Source organism: Notamacropus eugenii, chromosome 3, assembly GCF_028372415.1.
Source record: "Notamacropus eugenii isolate mMacEug1 chromosome 3, mMacEug1.pri_v2, whole genome shotgun sequence".
Classification (NCBI taxonomy): domain Eukaryota; kingdom Metazoa; phylum Chordata; class Mammalia; order Diprotodontia; family Macropodidae; genus Notamacropus; species Notamacropus eugenii.
The window spans coordinates 371,536,112-371,553,981 of NC_092874.1; the positions used below are offsets into that span (position 1 = coordinate 371,536,112).

The 17,870-nt window shown below is 34.8% G+C and overlaps 1 protein-coding gene and 1 pseudogene across 1 annotated transcript in view; both read right to left on the reverse strand.

Moving 5' to 3' along the window:
• Nucleotides 1-2,757: 2,757 nt before the first annotated feature.
• Nucleotides 2,758-17,870, reverse strand: part of LOC140496990 (receptor expression-enhancing protein 5) — a 41,322-nt gene continuing 26,209 nt past the window's right edge. Inside the window, exons 4-5 of the mRNA XM_072597445.1 lie at nucleotides 6,714-6,882; nucleotides 2,758-5,404 (exon numbers count right to left, since the gene is read on the reverse strand). Coding sequence (XP_072453546.1) covers nucleotides 5,355-5,404; nucleotides 6,714-6,882 — 219 coding nt within the window. The 3' untranslated portion in view covers nucleotides 2,758-5,354. The remainder of the gene's footprint in view (nucleotides 5,405-6,713; nucleotides 6,883-17,870) is intronic.
• Nucleotides 8,061-10,604, reverse strand: LOC140496989 (inositol-tetrakisphosphate 1-kinase pseudogene; annotated as a pseudogene).

Below are 17,870 nucleotides of genomic sequence, written 5' to 3' on the forward strand. Positions count from 1 at the left end.
AATCTAATGCTGGATTGCATTCAGCAGATGCTGGATGACCGGTTGTCAGTTATGTTATAATGGGGATTCTGTTTTGGGTCAGGGTTAGATCCCTTCCAGCTCTAGAATTTGCAATGACCCATGAAATAGAAACAGGTCTTATTTCTTTAGTTACCATGTGTAACATTATGATGGAATCTGATAATAGGGACATAATAATTTTGAAAATGTAGCATTCTCCACATTCTGGCAGAACCAATGGTTTAATTTCATGGCAGCTTGCTCTATCAAAGAAGATTTCAAGCCTTCTATCATTTTAGTCCTTGAGAGTTACCTACAGGCTAAAGAAATTAAGTGATATGTCCCTGGCTACACAACTGATATGTTAGAGGCAACATTGGCTCGTAGGTCTTTGTGACTTCAGCTGCAGCTGTATATCCAGCACACAAGCTGCCTATCCGATCTCTAGGTTACCAAGTAAACTCTGAGGATAATAACAGCACCTATAACACAGAGTTTGGGGAAGATCATATAAGCTCTTTGTAAAGTACTTTGCAAAACTTAAACAACTGAAAGCTAGCTAGCATTATAATAGGCTAGCCATCACTAGCATATGATGTCTCTTCTGTGCCGAGCACTATGCAAAGCAGCTTACAAATATTATCTCATTTGATCCTCATGGTTGAGGAAACTGAGACAAGCAGATTGAAGATTAAGTAACTTGCCCAGAGTCACTCAGATAGTAAATATCTGAGGCTGGATATGAATTCAAGATTATTTTACACTTGGGTCAGGGCTTTCCTCACTGCCCTATCACCTGCCTCAGTGTAAATGGTGGTTATTGTCATTGTCTAGATGGGAAGAGGAGCATTGATTTTAGAGATGGTCTCTCATCCAACACCAAAGGGCTTAATTAGGATCAGATCCTTGCCTTAATTAGCAGCATCCTTCATAGTTTAGCTAAGTAATACCAGAAGAGACTCTGCTTATTGCTCTTAATGCTTTAAAAAAAAAAAAAAGGCTGGCCTATTCTATGTGGTAAGACTGAATTTCATGCAACACATGATAAATGGAATTTTGCCTTTTTGCATTTCTTTTACCTGTCTGATATGTCACATCTTTTGATGTTATTTCACTTTTGTCTGAATTTCCTCTCCTGGAAAATGAGTATAACAGCATCTCCCTTCTCTCACATCGTGATGGTAAAATGATGTTTGTTTTACAAAGTATTTAATATTTTACAAATATTAAAATAAATCCTAAGGAGTACAACAGAAAAGGTTTAATAGTTATCCTTGAATTAAACAGAAATTGTTAAATTTCTGTTATCTGAGCACTTAAGGTAACTGAGAACTTAAAGTACAATATGATCCTGTTTTACATTTCAAAATTTGGAAAACATTTTCTTCTTGATCACTCATTCATTCATTCCCATAATACCTCTATGCTCTTGGCCCCCCAAGATCCAGAAGCTAATTCACTCAATTTCAGAAAATGATGTGATTTTTGTCAATGCAAATATCATTTAAGAAGAGGCATTACTGACATACTCCAAAGATCATGAGATCTTTCCATATGATTTGCAGTTCCAATCTTCCATGTGTTATCTTCTCAACTAGAATGTGAAGCCTTTTAGAATAAAGACCATTTACCTTTTTTAATTTGTGTCCCCCAATGTTTAGCACAATATTTTTTTTTTCATTCATTCATTCACACATATTCATTTATTCCTCTGAGGTAGATATTTCATGATATTGAGCTGAGGACTGGTGATGAAGTGAGCTTCCCAGAATCACATAGCTTTAAGAAGTATCTAATGAAACCTGTAGTATTATTGTAAATATGAAGCTACAAATTTCATGGATACTAATGAATAGGGCCAATCAGAAAGCCCTTCATTTCAACTGTTTTTTTGAAATTAGAAAACATTAGTCTACTTTACTGCCTCAATAAGTGCAATAAAGTGAAAGTTATTCTTTCCTTATGCCTAAAGAAATTTCTGTCATAATATCTGAAGAGTAGTGATTACTGAACTACTCTAGTTATAATTCTAGCCTGAAAATGTCCCAGTTACCTTTTAGAAGTAAATCTCTAATGTCTTATTTTACTCTTTTTTTTGTTTTTGTCTTTGATACTTGCTTATATAAATTGAGTGCAGAAATTGAAGAAATTGAAGTTTTGTTTGAATGAATATTCAACAGCTAAGTTTTTTTAAAGATTGTTTTTATATTTTTCATCTTTGGAAATTTTCCATCTTATTTCTTCTTTTTATTAGAAAGATTTGAGAGTATTTGAGAGTATTTACTCAAGCAGTTGATGCTTTTTTTCCACTTCTTTGGTCATATCTCCTTGAATATTCAAAGCTTACCCAGCCATCGTGTAAAAAGATAGGTCTTTAAATATGAAATTCTGTCATGCAGGTGTGTTCTTAAATGCTTAAATAAATGTTTTAATTTCAGGTGCCTTTAAATATATGATAATATGATTCATTTTACCAAAATGATGATGACATGAGACAGTATGACATAATTGATATTAATAGAGCAAGGAAGATTTGTGGTCAAGAAAACTCCCCTCTGACTTGCAGGAAGACAATGGACCAATCACTTAACTTAGTGGAGAGACTTTCTACACTCATTTAAAGTATTGGGATTAGCTTATATAATAGTAATTCATTACATTTGTAAAATAATCAGATTTCTTCTTTATTTTTCTTACTTTACAATACCACTTTCCTTCAAATATTTGGTCAGAACAAATATTGAAAAAAAAACTCAATAAATTAAGAACAGCTTTTTATTTGGGTCTACTATTCAATACAGTACATCTTCAGTACAAGTGATAAAATAGAACTAAGGGCTAGCAATACTTGTTTCCAACTGACCATTCCAACAAGACATTTTAAAGACCATCAGTAACTACACTAATCTGAAGGATAATGACTTGGCACTTTCAAGTAAAAGAAAAGCTTGAGTTCTTTCCTTCCTTTCTGAAAACAGAGTGGTACAAGTCGATATTAGACAGCCACTTGCAGTCCCCAAACAGTTGCACATGACAAACGTAAGCTTGCTCATTGCCACACACAGAAGTTGAAACTTCTTAAATCCAAATTCCAGTCATGAAGTTTTTCTAGAAGAGCTTTATTTCATGAAAGCCTGAAAGAGACGAGTTCTCAGCACAATTTTTGTTAATTACAACAGTATATCAACTGCTGGAAACAATGAGCTGAGAGCAGGACTTTTTGAAAGAAGGTGCATAATTTAAGTGCATAATTTTAGAATAGTTACTTTGCACTTCACAGTAGTTATCTATTGGTAGCTTGTTAGTAATTTAAGATCAAAAGAGAAAATTAGGATCCCCCAATTTGTCTAATGAAATTAGGCTACATAGGTCAAATACTATACTAACTCTGTTTTTATAAAGTCAGAAAAGTGTGGTTTCTGAATCCAAGGAGAAAGATTTTAATATTTAGAAATACCTTAATTTTGGCTACAGGAATGGAATTTCCCCCCAAGTAGTTATTTTTACTTTCCTTTGATTTGGTGATATGGTTTACTTAGTTGTTTTTTTTTAAAGAAATAATTCACCCTTACTAATAGTTTATAGGAAATTTGACCAATTTCACAATTCTACTGTCTTCCCCAAATGTTCCAATTTGTTGCATATCAAAATATTGATGTTAGACTTTATTTCAGTATAACATTATTTAAGATGATCTTGCCTCCCAATTTTATATTTTCTCATTATGAGATAACCTTTTGGTCATATCTGATTATCTCTCATATATATTTATACATTATCTTAAGCACAATAACTTTTAAAATAATTTACTGATTGGTGTTTTAGGAGTAGTTAATTTCTTGTTATCGAACCCAAAATGGACCTATAAAGCTTTCAAGTTTCAGTTTTCTTGCAGCCCTTTTTGCTATAGCCACAAAAGCTGTTAATGTGTCCCATAATATATGTGCCCTGCAATAAGCACGTGACTTAATTTTGTTAAACTTCTGGTCTGTGCCTGAACTGATATCATGAAATAATTTCAACAGAAAAGAGAAATTAAGGCATTTAATAAGAAGCTATAAAAATAGCATTTATAGGATAAAGTTGTCTCTTGTATCTGACTTAAAAACCAGAGAAGTAAAGTGGAGGGAAGTTTTGAGAAGACCTATAATTAAAATTAAAATTAAAGCTCGGTTGGCAGGAATTAATTCCTGCTTTTTCCATTCTCTCCATCATTGGTTTTCAATCTAATGAATATGGTATTTCAATTGTACACAGAAATACAGCATTTGGTCAGAAATGCAAGTCCTCTGTTAGTGGCTAAAGGAGAATAATTTAAAAATAGGGATAGAGTTTCTGAGAAAAGGCTTAAGAAACAATCTTCTCTAGCTTGAGGAAAGGCTAGACATGGCAGCAGGTAAGATTCCAACAAACTAGAACAGACTTGAAAACAAACAGAAAATCCTAGATATCCTGAAATAGCAGACCCTTAGTTATTGATATGCATATAAATTTTCCCATTCTTGACATGAGTAACACACTTTCTATTCTTGATTTCTTGACAACTAGCTTCTATAATTCTGGGAAGAAAAAGCTAGACATCTTAAGAAAGTACAAATAAACTGACAAAGCTATACAAACTTCATTCGATTTTATATTGTATAATTTACTTACATTATTATCCATTTTTTCTAGCACTTTGTATATCATCATTCATAATAGAGATCATTCTAGGAAAAAAACTAACCAGTGACATCATGCTGTTTTTATTAGGTTTTCATAATTATCCAAATAAGTGCTCTCACTTTTTGCACAGAATGGTTACAAATGGCATAGGCAGTCACTGAATAACATCATTGCTACAAAATTCATATTGCTACGTTGTATCTTCTCTAGCATAATAGTTTAAATCTACCCTTTGAAATATATTTCTGCATGTGCACAAACAAAAAGGTTTAAAACATCAAGATTCTAGTACAAAAATCATATATTACATGAAAACCCACAAACCATAAATACAGAAGATACATGCACAGAGAAGCCAGTAAAGCATGGAGCCTGTGAGATTTTTAATTTTATTTGTATTCACTGTGGTATGACAGATGTCTTTCCTTGCTCAGAGAGGAAAAGGATACATTCTCAAGAAACTTTGAACACTGTCCACTGCATTGAATGAAATTAAATTAAAATGCTCACTGCTTATACAGACAGCAGCAAGAAGTAAGCAAAAAACTTACAACACATTCCTTTTTAACAGATCAAAAAGGTTTCCAAGGCAATGTTATTTTTATTACTGTACCACAGTCCCCAGCATAATAGAGCTGTAATAGGAGAGTAAAGTGTGTAACAGAGAGGGCTTTCATCCAGTTCACTGTTTAGGTACTTTTCTTTTCATCACCCAGTAAGTTCACGGTAGCTTTCTTGGCTGTTGTGGAGTGAAAAGGAGAGAACAGTAAATGACTTTGCCACACAGGATATATGCCTTAGTTAGATAACAAAACTTGGATGATTATATTTCAAGTACAGCAAGACACAACAGTATGTAGTTAGTGCTAAGATGTCTTGCAAAAACCAAGGACATTGATGAAATTCATCTAGTTTTAAACAACCCAAATAGTACATGTTATAAAGAACTTAAGTACTAGAAGAGAGATGAAGGTGATCTAGTTCAGCCACTTCTTTTAGGGAAGCCAGCTTTGAAAACCTCCAAGACCACTTTTAATCTTAATCTTTAAAGGTCTCTAAGAGTAGAAGGTCCCAAAGTAATCGTATGAAAAAAATGCTCTAAATCACTATTGACTAGAGAAAGGCAAACTAAAACAAATCTGAGGTATTACATCATACCTAATAGGACATAAAAATAAAATGATAAATGTTGGAGGGGATGTGGAAAAACTGAGACACTAATGTAACGTTGATGGAACTGATCCAATCATTCTGGTGGGCAATTTGGAATTATGTTCAAATGGCTATAAAACTGTGAATATATCTTTGAACCAGCAATACTACTGACAGGTCTATCTCCCAAAGAGATTTTTTAAAAAAAGGAATGGATCATTTATACAAAAATATTTATGGATAAGAATGGGAAATTGAAGGGATGCCCATCAATTGGGGAATGGCTAAACAAGCTGTGGTATATGATTGTGATGGAATATTATTGTGCTGTAAGGCATTAAAAGCAGGATGATTTCAGAAAAACTTAGTAAGATTTAGATGAACTGATGCAAAATAAAGTGAGCAAAACCAGGAGAACACTGTATACAGTAACAGCAATATTGTACGATGAAGAATTGTAAATGACTTAGCTATTCGCAGCAATGCAATGATTCAAGACAATCCCAAAAGAGTAGTGATGAAGGGTGCTATTTATTTCTCTCTTTTCTTTTTCCTTTTTCAAGTCTTCTTATACAAAATGACCAATATGGACATGTTTTACATGGTTGCACACATATAACCTATATTAGACTGATTACTGTCTCAGGGAGGGGGAGGGGAAAGAAGGAGGGATAGAATTTGGAGTTCAAAACTTTAAAAAGCTCAAATGTTAAAAAATCATTTTAACATGTATTTGGGGGAACAATATTATATTTAAAAAATATTATAAAGAAGATAACTACCCTGAGCATTCTTGGGTATTACTGACATAGGATGGGAAAAGCTTCTGTTCAAGGGTTATATGAGTTAACTTCAGTACAACTCCCTAAATATTTAATTAAATAAATCTGTCTCACCTTCTTTAGCGATGGCATCTGCGGTCTCTTTGGCTTTGTCTTTCAGGTCCTTCACCACATTGTCCATTTGGGATTCATGCTTCAGAAAGAAGGGGCGGATGATACGCCTATACAGCATTTCAGCACCATTTGAAGGGCTGGGGGCCATACACCACAACAGGAAACCACACTATATAGAACCAAGAATCAAAATTAGTGACACAATAAAAACTTTTATATCCTGCTGTCCAACACTTTTCATATAATTTCCCCACTTCTTACATTTCTAGAAATATATTTCTGGTGGTTTTTTGAAATTTATTATTATGAGCACAACGTTGAAAAGTGAAAACAAGGATAAGAATTTGTTTGGAAAAGAAAGAGAAATGAAAACCTAGCTAGTGAACTACTTTTAATCTAGATTACATTACTTTCTAATCACTGAAGTCAGCTGCAAAAATATCCAGAGCTAGAAAGATGTTTCCAGTCCTCAAAGGGTTTATTAAAGATTATGTAAATTATTCTTTTCCTAATACCCTTAGTGTAATTTTTCTGATTGATTACACAAATGAAGAAATCAACTCAAGGAAAAGTTGATAGAGAGAATTATCTTAGATAATAATATAATAATAATATAATAGATAATAATATAAGAATAATTATTATAATAGATAATAATATAATATTAGATAACAATATAATAGGTAGTAATAGATAATTACTTAGATAATAATATAATAATAAACAAGTCAGCTGGTATTGGGTATTTAATTCAAGGTTCTTCAGTTGATTTCTTATTCTCGTAATAAATCTTTAAAGTCAATTTCCTTTCTCTTTACCCATTTCAGAAGAGAATTAAATAAAGAGAATAAATACCCAGCTGCAAAGCAAGCAGGATACCCTTGATCTTTAAGAGAAGTTTGTTTTTAATAGTCATTTTGCTAACTTTTCCATTTTTTGCTAGAATAATTTAAACCACACCCTAGCTTATATATGGATTAATAGTAGTAATAATAATCTTAGTAACAACCAAGTTCAACATAATATTAGTCTTAATCTACACCTTCAGAACTGTAAAATGGACCTCACCTTGCAACTGAAACTGATTTCTTCATAGTTACTAATGATCTCTTAATTTCCAGATCTAAAACCACAAAATAAATCACCAAAAACAAAAACCAACCATCCCACACATTAAGGTCTAGTGGTGAAAATAAAAGTGTGTGTAAACCTGTTGAAAAATTTGGAAATGGAATTGGGTGAAATATCCCATTTCTCCTGCTCTGGTCACTGTGTCATTTTTTTTTTCTTTTTTTCTCCTTTTAGATCACTGCATCAGGAAATCATGTTAAAAATAATCAATGGAAATTTGTAGTAATAAGTGGAACTCTTATAAGCTGTTCACTTTGTCATCGTGGTTCTAGATGGGCCCTCTGCTTATGCCCTGGTCCATGGTGCCATTGGTTATTGGGAGGACACTTTGGTAGCCAGCATTGCCACACAATGCTGCTGGAAGCTGGGGGACACAGCAGTGTTGCGTCCTAGTGTTTGGTGCTACAGTTTCACCAAGCTGTTGGTCTCAATCTTTTCATTCCAGAAGTCTTTTGCCCATCACACTACTGCAGCACCCAGTACTGGTGCCATCGGCCCACTCACCTCCAGGTGAGTCAGCCAGGAGCTTGTGATTGAATGGAGTCACCTCCAGGTTCTGGCCTTTCAGGACAGTGGTTATATGGTTCATGAGGAGTTCACTGAGTTCAGTGAAGAACTCAGTCACACCTGCATAGCCTGGGAATGTGTTGGCATCAATGTCTGCATGCTATCTAATCTGATTGTTGATAACAGTGTCAGTCCCAAACAGCAACCCTCTGAGTACTTGCTCCAAGGCCCTGGAAAATCTCTCTGAAATCATCAGAGGGCTTAACAAACACTCCTATTTTGTGCAATGCTGTCCCGATGGAAGATGACTCTGGTTTTAACGTATTGTGGCTGTTGAAGAACATTAATTCTGTCCGATATTCCTGCAGAAACGTCCTTCAAAGATGCTCTTTGTACCATGGTGTAGGTCTCACCCACCACAAACACCTTGTACAGGATGGAATTGTTATTGATGAAGTTCTGAACCACCAAAGGGGCATGATGTCACTGAGGGCTTCCTGGCTGAAGATGATGGCCATCTCATGACAGCAGATGCTGACGGCCACTCTGATTTTTTGCAAATGTATGAGAAGGCCAGAAGCTTCATGCTATCTTCTCCACATAAACCTGTGAACTCTAGGAAGGGTATGGAACAGATCTGTTCATCTTTCATGTGGGCTTCAATCTTTTGAATAAATTAATGGCAGGGAGGGGTTCCAGGATGGCAGTCTCAGGGTGAGCATTAGTATATTCCTGGAATCTGTGAACCAGCTCCAAGGATTGGCTATCATACTAATCAACTTCCAGGATAACATCAGTCAGTCTGCATATGATCACATCCAGTGGGCCCTGCTCCTCAACTGATTTGCTAAGATTGAACTCTGCAACTTTTGTACCCGCTTTCCTGCACAGGTTGGCAAAGGACTGGAAATTGAGCTATTCTCAGTTGCCATCTCTGTGCCCACTTCCTCCTCCTGCCACTACTTCTTATAACACCATCCACTCTGCCTGCTGGTACAGGAGGAGGTTTGGGTGGGAGGAGGACTGGGAGGAAACACTCTCCTTATGTGTGTGTGTGTGCATGTGTGCATGAGCACATGAGCATGCATGCAGAGTCTTCCCTTCCAGTCCTCTGCAGGTTTTTGGGGGGCTGCTGGCATGGAACCTCCCCTCCCCCTTTGATAAGCTTGACCCTCTAGGCTTTGTGACACTGCTCTTCTCCAGCTATCTGACTATTCCTCAGCCTCTTTTACTGGATCTTCAACTAAGTCATGCCCACTAACCATGTCCCAAGACTCCATCTTGGGCCCTTTATGTTCTCCCTCTATCTTGTTTCAGTTAGTGATCTCATCAGCTCTAATAGTTTCAATTATTATCTCTATGCAAATGATTCTCAGATCTATATTTCCAGCTCTAATCTGTCTCCAATTTCCCATCTCTAACTGCTTATTAGATATCTCAAACTGGGATATAGACATTTTACTCTCAATATGTTCAAAATATAACTCATTATTTTAGAGTACTACCATTCTTTCTGTCACTCAGGTTCTGAACCGAAGTGTCATTTTCAATTCTTGCACTCCCCTCACCCCTATATCCATCTTGGAGGCTATGATCCAGGAGGATAATAAAAAAAAAATGCTCCATTGGGGACATCCACGTGAGCTCAGTGAAAAAATAATATTTGGACAATGATGCACTGAACAGATTGCTGAATCATGCAAGAACTGTTTATGGAAACTGAAGAATACTTCCTTTAAAAAAAGTTAGTATTGATTCCATTAACAAAAATCAATTTTTCTCTCTCTCTTGCCTCCCTGACAGTATGGGAATAGAATCTTATAACAAATATTTTAATGAGGCAAAACAAATTCCAGCAATGGCTATGTCCAAAAAGTATTTGTCTCATTCTTTACCCTCAGTCCATCACCTCTTTGTTAGGAGGTGAGTAACGTGCTTTGTCACTAGTCCTCTGGAATCATGGTTGATTAGAGTTCTTACATCTTTCAGAGTAATTACAAGGCTTCTCAAAGAGCCTAGACTTAGTGAATATGCAAGGAAATGGACAAAACTGTGCAAACTATCACCATAGGTATGAAAGTTTATCACCCATTATTGGATACCTAGCAAGATGTGAATTCCAGCCATGGTTTCTAAAATTCTACACCAATAGCTTATTACTTTCCATGGACTGAAAGACAAGTCCCCATACTGGAAATATCCTGCAGAATTCAACTAATATTAGAATCAATTTTTATCGCAGACCAAACTGCTGCCCAGGGATAACACCAATCCATTAAAAATCTAAAAGCAATGATATAACAGACATTGCAACATAAAAGACTCAATTTCCAACTTCTATAGAACAAAAAGTTTTCAAATATCAACGCCTAGCAGAGAACCTCCATATCATGACGGAGGAAGAGCGCTTTCAATGAGTCTACAAGGGATGAACTTGCAGCCCATTCAACTACAAAAAAGGTTATTTTATATGCCTGCACATAGTTTTAGAATATTAAGCCAAAAAGGATAATAGCAAAATCATCCCAGGATTATTTCTATGTGAATACCATAAAAATATAATAATGAGATAGTGCTTTACACATATTTTCTCATTTGATTTTTTGTTTTGCATTTCTATCACCCAAATAACTCTCTGTTTAGCTCCAGAATTGAAAACTGCTCCTGCTGAGATGGTATATCTATATATAACCAGATATGCTGAGCTAAGATTAGTTTATCTGCATCTCAAACTGACATAGCTTCAGCAACCTTCTGAGACACAGATTTCTCTGTGGCTACCTGTGTCTTTTCTGTAATCTCTTTAATGGCTTTTTCATCAGGTCTTTGCTGGTCTGGGTCACCTGCATTTATAACTTCTTTGGGAACCAGGTCAGCATATTTGCTATAAATGACCTTTTCCTTTGATTGTCCTTGGCAAGCCATTATATCATGTTTAATTTCGCTTTGCATCCACATGAATGGCCAATGCATTGGGCATTTTCTTCTCTATTCCTTTATCTCATATCTTATTTTGTAGATGAGAAAGAGATTAAATGATTTGTCTATGATCATATAGCTAGGAAGTAATTGAGGCAAGATTCAAATTCAGGTCTTCCTGACTCAAGATCAATTCTCCTATCTGCTCTGCAATGTACCTGCTATATACAATGTTCTGTGCAGTGTGAAACTGATAGAGCCTCTCACAAAAGATCTTAATCTACCACAAGTAGATTCATAAAAACATTTATGTACTTCAAAAAAGTTTGACAGAATTCTGGATGCAATCCGAGGCATTACACTGCTATTACACAAGAACATCTTCAGGCAAGGTTGAACTTGCATCAAGAATTTCAGTTGATTTATATCTTGTACCTATTAAAAAGTCAATTTTGTCAACTGATGAAAATTATACTTTTCTCCCATAATCTCATAAACCTAACAGCATGTATTTTATATTAAAATACTCAGACTTTAGCAATTTCATTTTCTAAAAACAAGGAATATAAACTAGTCTGCTTAGTATAAGTATCAGAGCAGATTTGAAATAAATGAATGCTATGTAGCCCAGTTAACAAAGCAGAGTAGGAAGAGGCGTAACTAGTCCAACAAAGATCTAGGGCTACCAGAATGAATTGTGATTGGGCAATCTAAGGAAATACTAAAGTGGGAAATCTTTCCAACTAAATCTTTCCACTAAAAATGCAATGGTTTGCCTGTCTTTCCACAATCCTTCCAATACCAATTATTCCCATCTTATGTTGTCCTTACCGATTTGCTAGTGTGAGGTAAAACCTCAGGCTGTTTTGATTTCTCTTATTAGTGGAGCATTCTTTCATATGGTTGTTAATAGTTTGTAATTTTTCCTTTGAGAACTGTTTGTCTGTATCCTTTGATCTTACATATTTCTGTTACATGTCTGTATATCTTGAGTATCAAAACTTTATCAGAGATATTTAATACGAAGATTTCTCCCCCCATCTCCTACTTCCCTTCTTATCCTAGATGTATTAATTTTCATTTTTATGTAATTAAAATTGTCTATTTTATCTTTTTAAACGTCCCCTTATCTTATTTGGTTAACATTTTATCATCTACTCATTATCTGTGAAATTTTCTTCTGATTTGTTGAATTTTATGATCTTTAATGACTCTGAGCTTCCTTATGACCTTTAATGACCTCTAGAACTATGATCTAAAAATATTCAGGTCACATATCCATTTTGAACTTAAGATTCTGGTCTAAGCCAAATTTCTGCCAGACTGTTTTCTAGGTTCCAGATAAAACCAATCAATATATCAGCAATTCTTATGAATATGGAATTCTTTTCTAGATAATTTATAGTTCAGGATTTACCAAATGCTTAGGTATGGAGTTCACTTATTTCTGATTTTTTTTGTTTCACTGATTTACCTTTCTATTTTTAAAACTATACCAAATGATTTTGATGACAGCTACTTTGTAATTTAGTTTGAAGTTTGGAAGTGCTGGTAAGCTATTAGTATAGAGAGAATTTTGCTGGATAAACCATACCCATTCAATGATTTGTATGCGGACTGTCCAGAAAATGATAACAATCTTGTATTAATATAGTAGTTTTAAGGCTTATCAAACACTTAAATTACCATAACCCTTTGAATTTGGAATTGCGAGCATTGTTATCCACACTTTACACAAAAGGAAACTGAGGTCCAAAAAGGTAAGACAATTTGACCAAGGACATAGACAATAAACTCAAGAGCTAAGATCTGAGCCAAGGCCACCTGACTCCAAATTTAGTTCTCTTTTCACTATATGTAATGCCAGGCTGTCTTCTCTCTTACCACAAAGAATGGTCCTGCTCTGGTTAACTACACTTCCATTACCACCCATTGGTTGGTATGTGCTAATGGAATATAAAATGATTTTATGATTAGGATAAACTAGCATCATTAGAAAGTAAAGTCTGTCGTAAAATAGTCATTTAATGCATCCCAAAGCAAGACACAAATGATACAAGGACAATCTTGTTTTGGATTATATCTATAGTGCTTCTACTCTCCATTAGTACAGATAAAGCTAGATCTCAGTGTACTTTATATTTGGGCAGATGGCCAGCATTATATCCAAAGTGTTCTATTTCAGATATAGTGGTTTGAGTCAAGGGCAAGTGCTTTTGGTTCTGACGAAAGGACATCATGTCCTACAGCATATGAAAAAGACCATCGTGAAAAGAGACAAATTTGTTTTCATTATGGAAAACAAATTAAAATCATTACCATCAAACACACTCCTTAAGGGCTTCTGCTTTGTCCAAAATTATTTGAAATGCTTTACACAGGGCACAGTATAGGAGATTAAAAAATACAGGTTTATAGTTTCTTTTGCAATATTGCTAAATTAATTTTAACAAGCTGAAAGAAGTAAAGTACCTTAACATGACAGCAACTTTATCAATTTTTAGAGGAAATGAATTCTAAGAAATCTGCTAGTATTACTTTAAATTTTTTTAAAGGACTTCTTTTCCTGATACCACTGAACGCAGCAAGAGGGATATGAAAAAAATTACAATCTATCATTACTCTGTGACTTGAAAGTTAGGGGGTCTAGTCACTGCCACATCCACAAGTGACAGTAATATGAATGGTCACTTATTCCAGAGACAGTGCAACTCATGGATAGAGTGTGCTAGAAAATGTAGGTTTAAACTTGCCTCTGACACTTAAAAGGTGAGCTAGTAACTCGGCTTTGTGTGAGTAATTCAACTTCACTGAACCTCATTTTCCACACCTATAAAATTAGGATAATTATAATTGGAATTCTACTTCAAATGAGATAATACATATAAAACATTTTCCAAATTTTAAAACACTACATGAATAGAAAAGGTGAATATTAGTCAAAGTGGTATTAATCCCGACATGTTTAGTGTCAAAAAGTGTCTTGGCCATGACTCAATCCTAAAAAAAATTTTTTTTTTTACTAGCATCAGCAATAGAGCACTATGGATGGAGTCAAGAAGACTTGAGTTCAAATCCAGCCTCAGACACTTACTAGCTGAATGATCCTTACAAGGCAAGTCACTTAACCTTTGTAAAATGGGGATAATAGCACCTGCCTGCCAAGGTTGTTGTGAGGATCAATGAGATAATTGTAATGTGCTTAGTACAGTGCCTGGCACATAGTAAGCTCTATATAAATTTTAGTTATCGTTATTATCATTACTTCTCTTTGGACAAGACATTCACTGGAATCTGACTTACCCTCTTTGGCTGGCTGCCAGAAAAGGCTAATTTTATTTTTGTTTTTAAGAAAGTGCTATCCATTTTTTTGTTTTTACATTCCAATCATTTCCAAATGTATCTCTGTCTTTAAATACTCATTCAATCAATGAGCTTCCTTCAATAAACAAAAACAAGCAAAACCAGCTAATAGCAACCATTTCCAAGAGCTTATGCAACATTCCGTGGTCCATAGTCCTTTCTTTAGCTCTTCAAGAGAAGAAAGGAGGTCCTTTTTCTGTAAATTTTATTTTTTAAAAACCTTACAGGATCATTGAAATAGCAAGTCATTTACATCTAAGACAAGACAGCAGAATTCCTCTAATCTCAAATCTCAACTTTTCTAGATTTACAGAATTGCACTGGGAGAGAACCAAAGGGAGGATTCTTTAATATTCACTTTGGTGTAAAGACTACATAATGCTTTTGAAAATGAAGAAGAGAAGAACCACCAAGAGATACTTATTTCAGGTTGGACAAGCTGAAAAGGCTTGTTTTGAATGTGATTTTCCACTTCAGCTCTCCAGGAGCAGAAGTTGAATTATTTGCTTCTAGAATCCATAAGAGAAATCCTATGTGGATCAAAGCTGGTTTATGTGGTTGGACAACTGGTCAAGAAACATTTGTGCTTAATAACACTTAATATGTGCCAGGTACTTGCTAAATACTGAGCATACAAAGAAAAGCAGAAACAATCCTTGACATCAAGGAGCTCACATTCTAATTGGAGAGATTACATGTAAATAAGTAGGCATATCTATGATATAGTATAGATGGGAGGTAATTTCAGAGAGGAAAAGTGTTAGTGACTGGGGGTTGGGGAGGGACTGTAAAAGGTGCCCTGCAGAAGGTAGGATTTGAAGGAAGTTAAAGAGACAAAAATGAAGAAAGAGGAAGGATGGGAGAGAGCTAGTGCAAAGGCATGGAGAGGGGAAATTGTCTTGTGTGAGGAACTGCAAGTAGGTCAGTTTGGCTGAACCATAGAATGTGTGAAAGAAAGTAAAGCATAAAGAAGACTAGAAAGGCAGAAAGAGGGTCCAGATTATTAAGAAATTGAAACACTGAGGCAGCTAAGTGGTGCAATAGATAGAACACTGGCCCTGAATTCAGGAGGACCTGAGTACACATCTGATGTCAGATACTGAATAGCTGTGTGACCCTGGACAAGTCACTTAATCCTGACTGCCTTCCCTCCCCCTCCCCCTCTACCAAGAGCTTGAAATGTCAAATAGATGAGTTTATATTTGATCCTGAAGGTTAACAGGCATAGACATTTCTTCTCTTTCTATGGCATTAAGAGTAGGGTTACCAAGATTTTATTGAAAAACAGAAATGAACTCTACAGAATTACAGAAACTCAGGAATTTTTTTTTCTTGAAAGGGACCCCACAGACTGTCTAATCAAGCCCTACATATTGTATAGATGAGGAAAATGAGACCAAAAAAGTAGGATGATTTGCCCAACATTATCCAGCTAGTAAATGGCAGAACTGAGGCTAAACTTCAGGTCCTCTAATTCTACTTCTGTGCTCCTTCCACTGTATCAAGCTGCTCCTGACTTTATAGACTAGAGTTCTATCCCAGGCCTCTATGTAAGCCAACCTGAAGGCTTCCCTTTAAGTATGAATGGATGAGATAACAAATCAGAAACAACTGATAATCCAGGGTTTGATATACCTGGGAATATAAATCACTTGGGGAAGAATTCCCTAAATGACAGGAACTGCAAGGAGAACTTTCAAAGTAGTTTAGCAGAAAAAAATTTAGATCAATATCACATACCACATAAGCTCAAAATGGGTATGTGATCTGAAGAGTAAAGATCATACTATAAAAAATGGAAAAAGTCAGGTGTTTTAACATGTATGGGGGAGAATGGAAGAGGGAGAGAAGCTCTTAAAGGGTAGAGAAGATAAAAAGCAAATTTAGATTACATTAAATTGAAAATTTGCATGAATGAAATTAAGGTAACTAAGATAATATGGGGGGGATTTTTGTATCAGTTATCTCTGATAAGGGTCTGATAAATAAGCTATATAAAGAAATAAGTAATGCACAAGTTTTTAAGACCACTTGTCATCCCACAATGGATAAATGGTCAAAGGAGATGAACATATAGTTCTCAGAGAAACTATAAATGATTAACAACCACATAAAACATTGCCCCAAATCATTAAAAGAAACTCAAAACAAACCTGAAGTTTCACCTCACACCCAGCAAACTAGCAAAGATGACAAAAACTGGAAACAGTTCATGTGGAAAGGGCCAGGGGAATATGAACACAATAATATTGGTAGAGCTGTGCATTGGTACAGTCATTTTGAAAGACAATTTGGAATTGAACTGTCCTAAGAAAATCACTAAATGTCCATATTGAGGAATATGGAGATTCTACTGCTAGGTATATATACCAAAGAGGTCAAAGATAGAAAGAAAATCCCTCATACACCAAAATATCCATAGTACTTTCTGTAATAGCAAAGAATTGTAAACAGAGTCGCTGCCTGTTGATCAAGGAATGGCTAAATAAACTGAGGCAAATCAATGTAATGGAATATTAGTGCATCATAAAAAATATTGAAGAGAAGCATGGAAAAACCATGTATGAACTGTTGCAAAATGAAGTAAATATATGCAGTGATTACATCTATAGAAATAGAAAAAATAAAATAAAAAAAGAAATCAAACATTATATAATTAATTATAAATTTATTTCTTCAAAAAGAAATTAGAAAACATTCCTCCTCCCTTCCTAGCAGATGTGGAGAGGACTATGAGTATCGATATTTGAAATGATATCATACTCAGCTGATGTTTTAGCTAGTTTTGCTGAACTGCTACTTTTTGCCCTTTTAAAAAATTCTTCATCAAAAGGGATGGCTTTCTGCAGGGGAAAGGGGATAGGATATATTCATAAATGAAGGCAATATAAAAACAAAGGATATCAATAAACATTTTTAAACAAATGAATAATAAAACAATAGACTTGTGAAGATGGACAGGTATAGTCTTATTTGTAAACTTACTGAATAATCCCTATTTTCAAGACAAATACAATGAAGTCAGAAAATGAGTTAGGAAGGAGATCTTCAAATATCTTATAGGATCCAATTTTACATTCATACCACAATCCTTAAAATATATTAAATATATTAATTTTGTACATAAATATAATAATATACATATAAATAAATTAATAAAATAAATTAAAATCCTTAAAATCCTTTTGAATCTTCAAAACTTTTAAGGTGCTTTTTAGCATTAAATTTATTTTACTT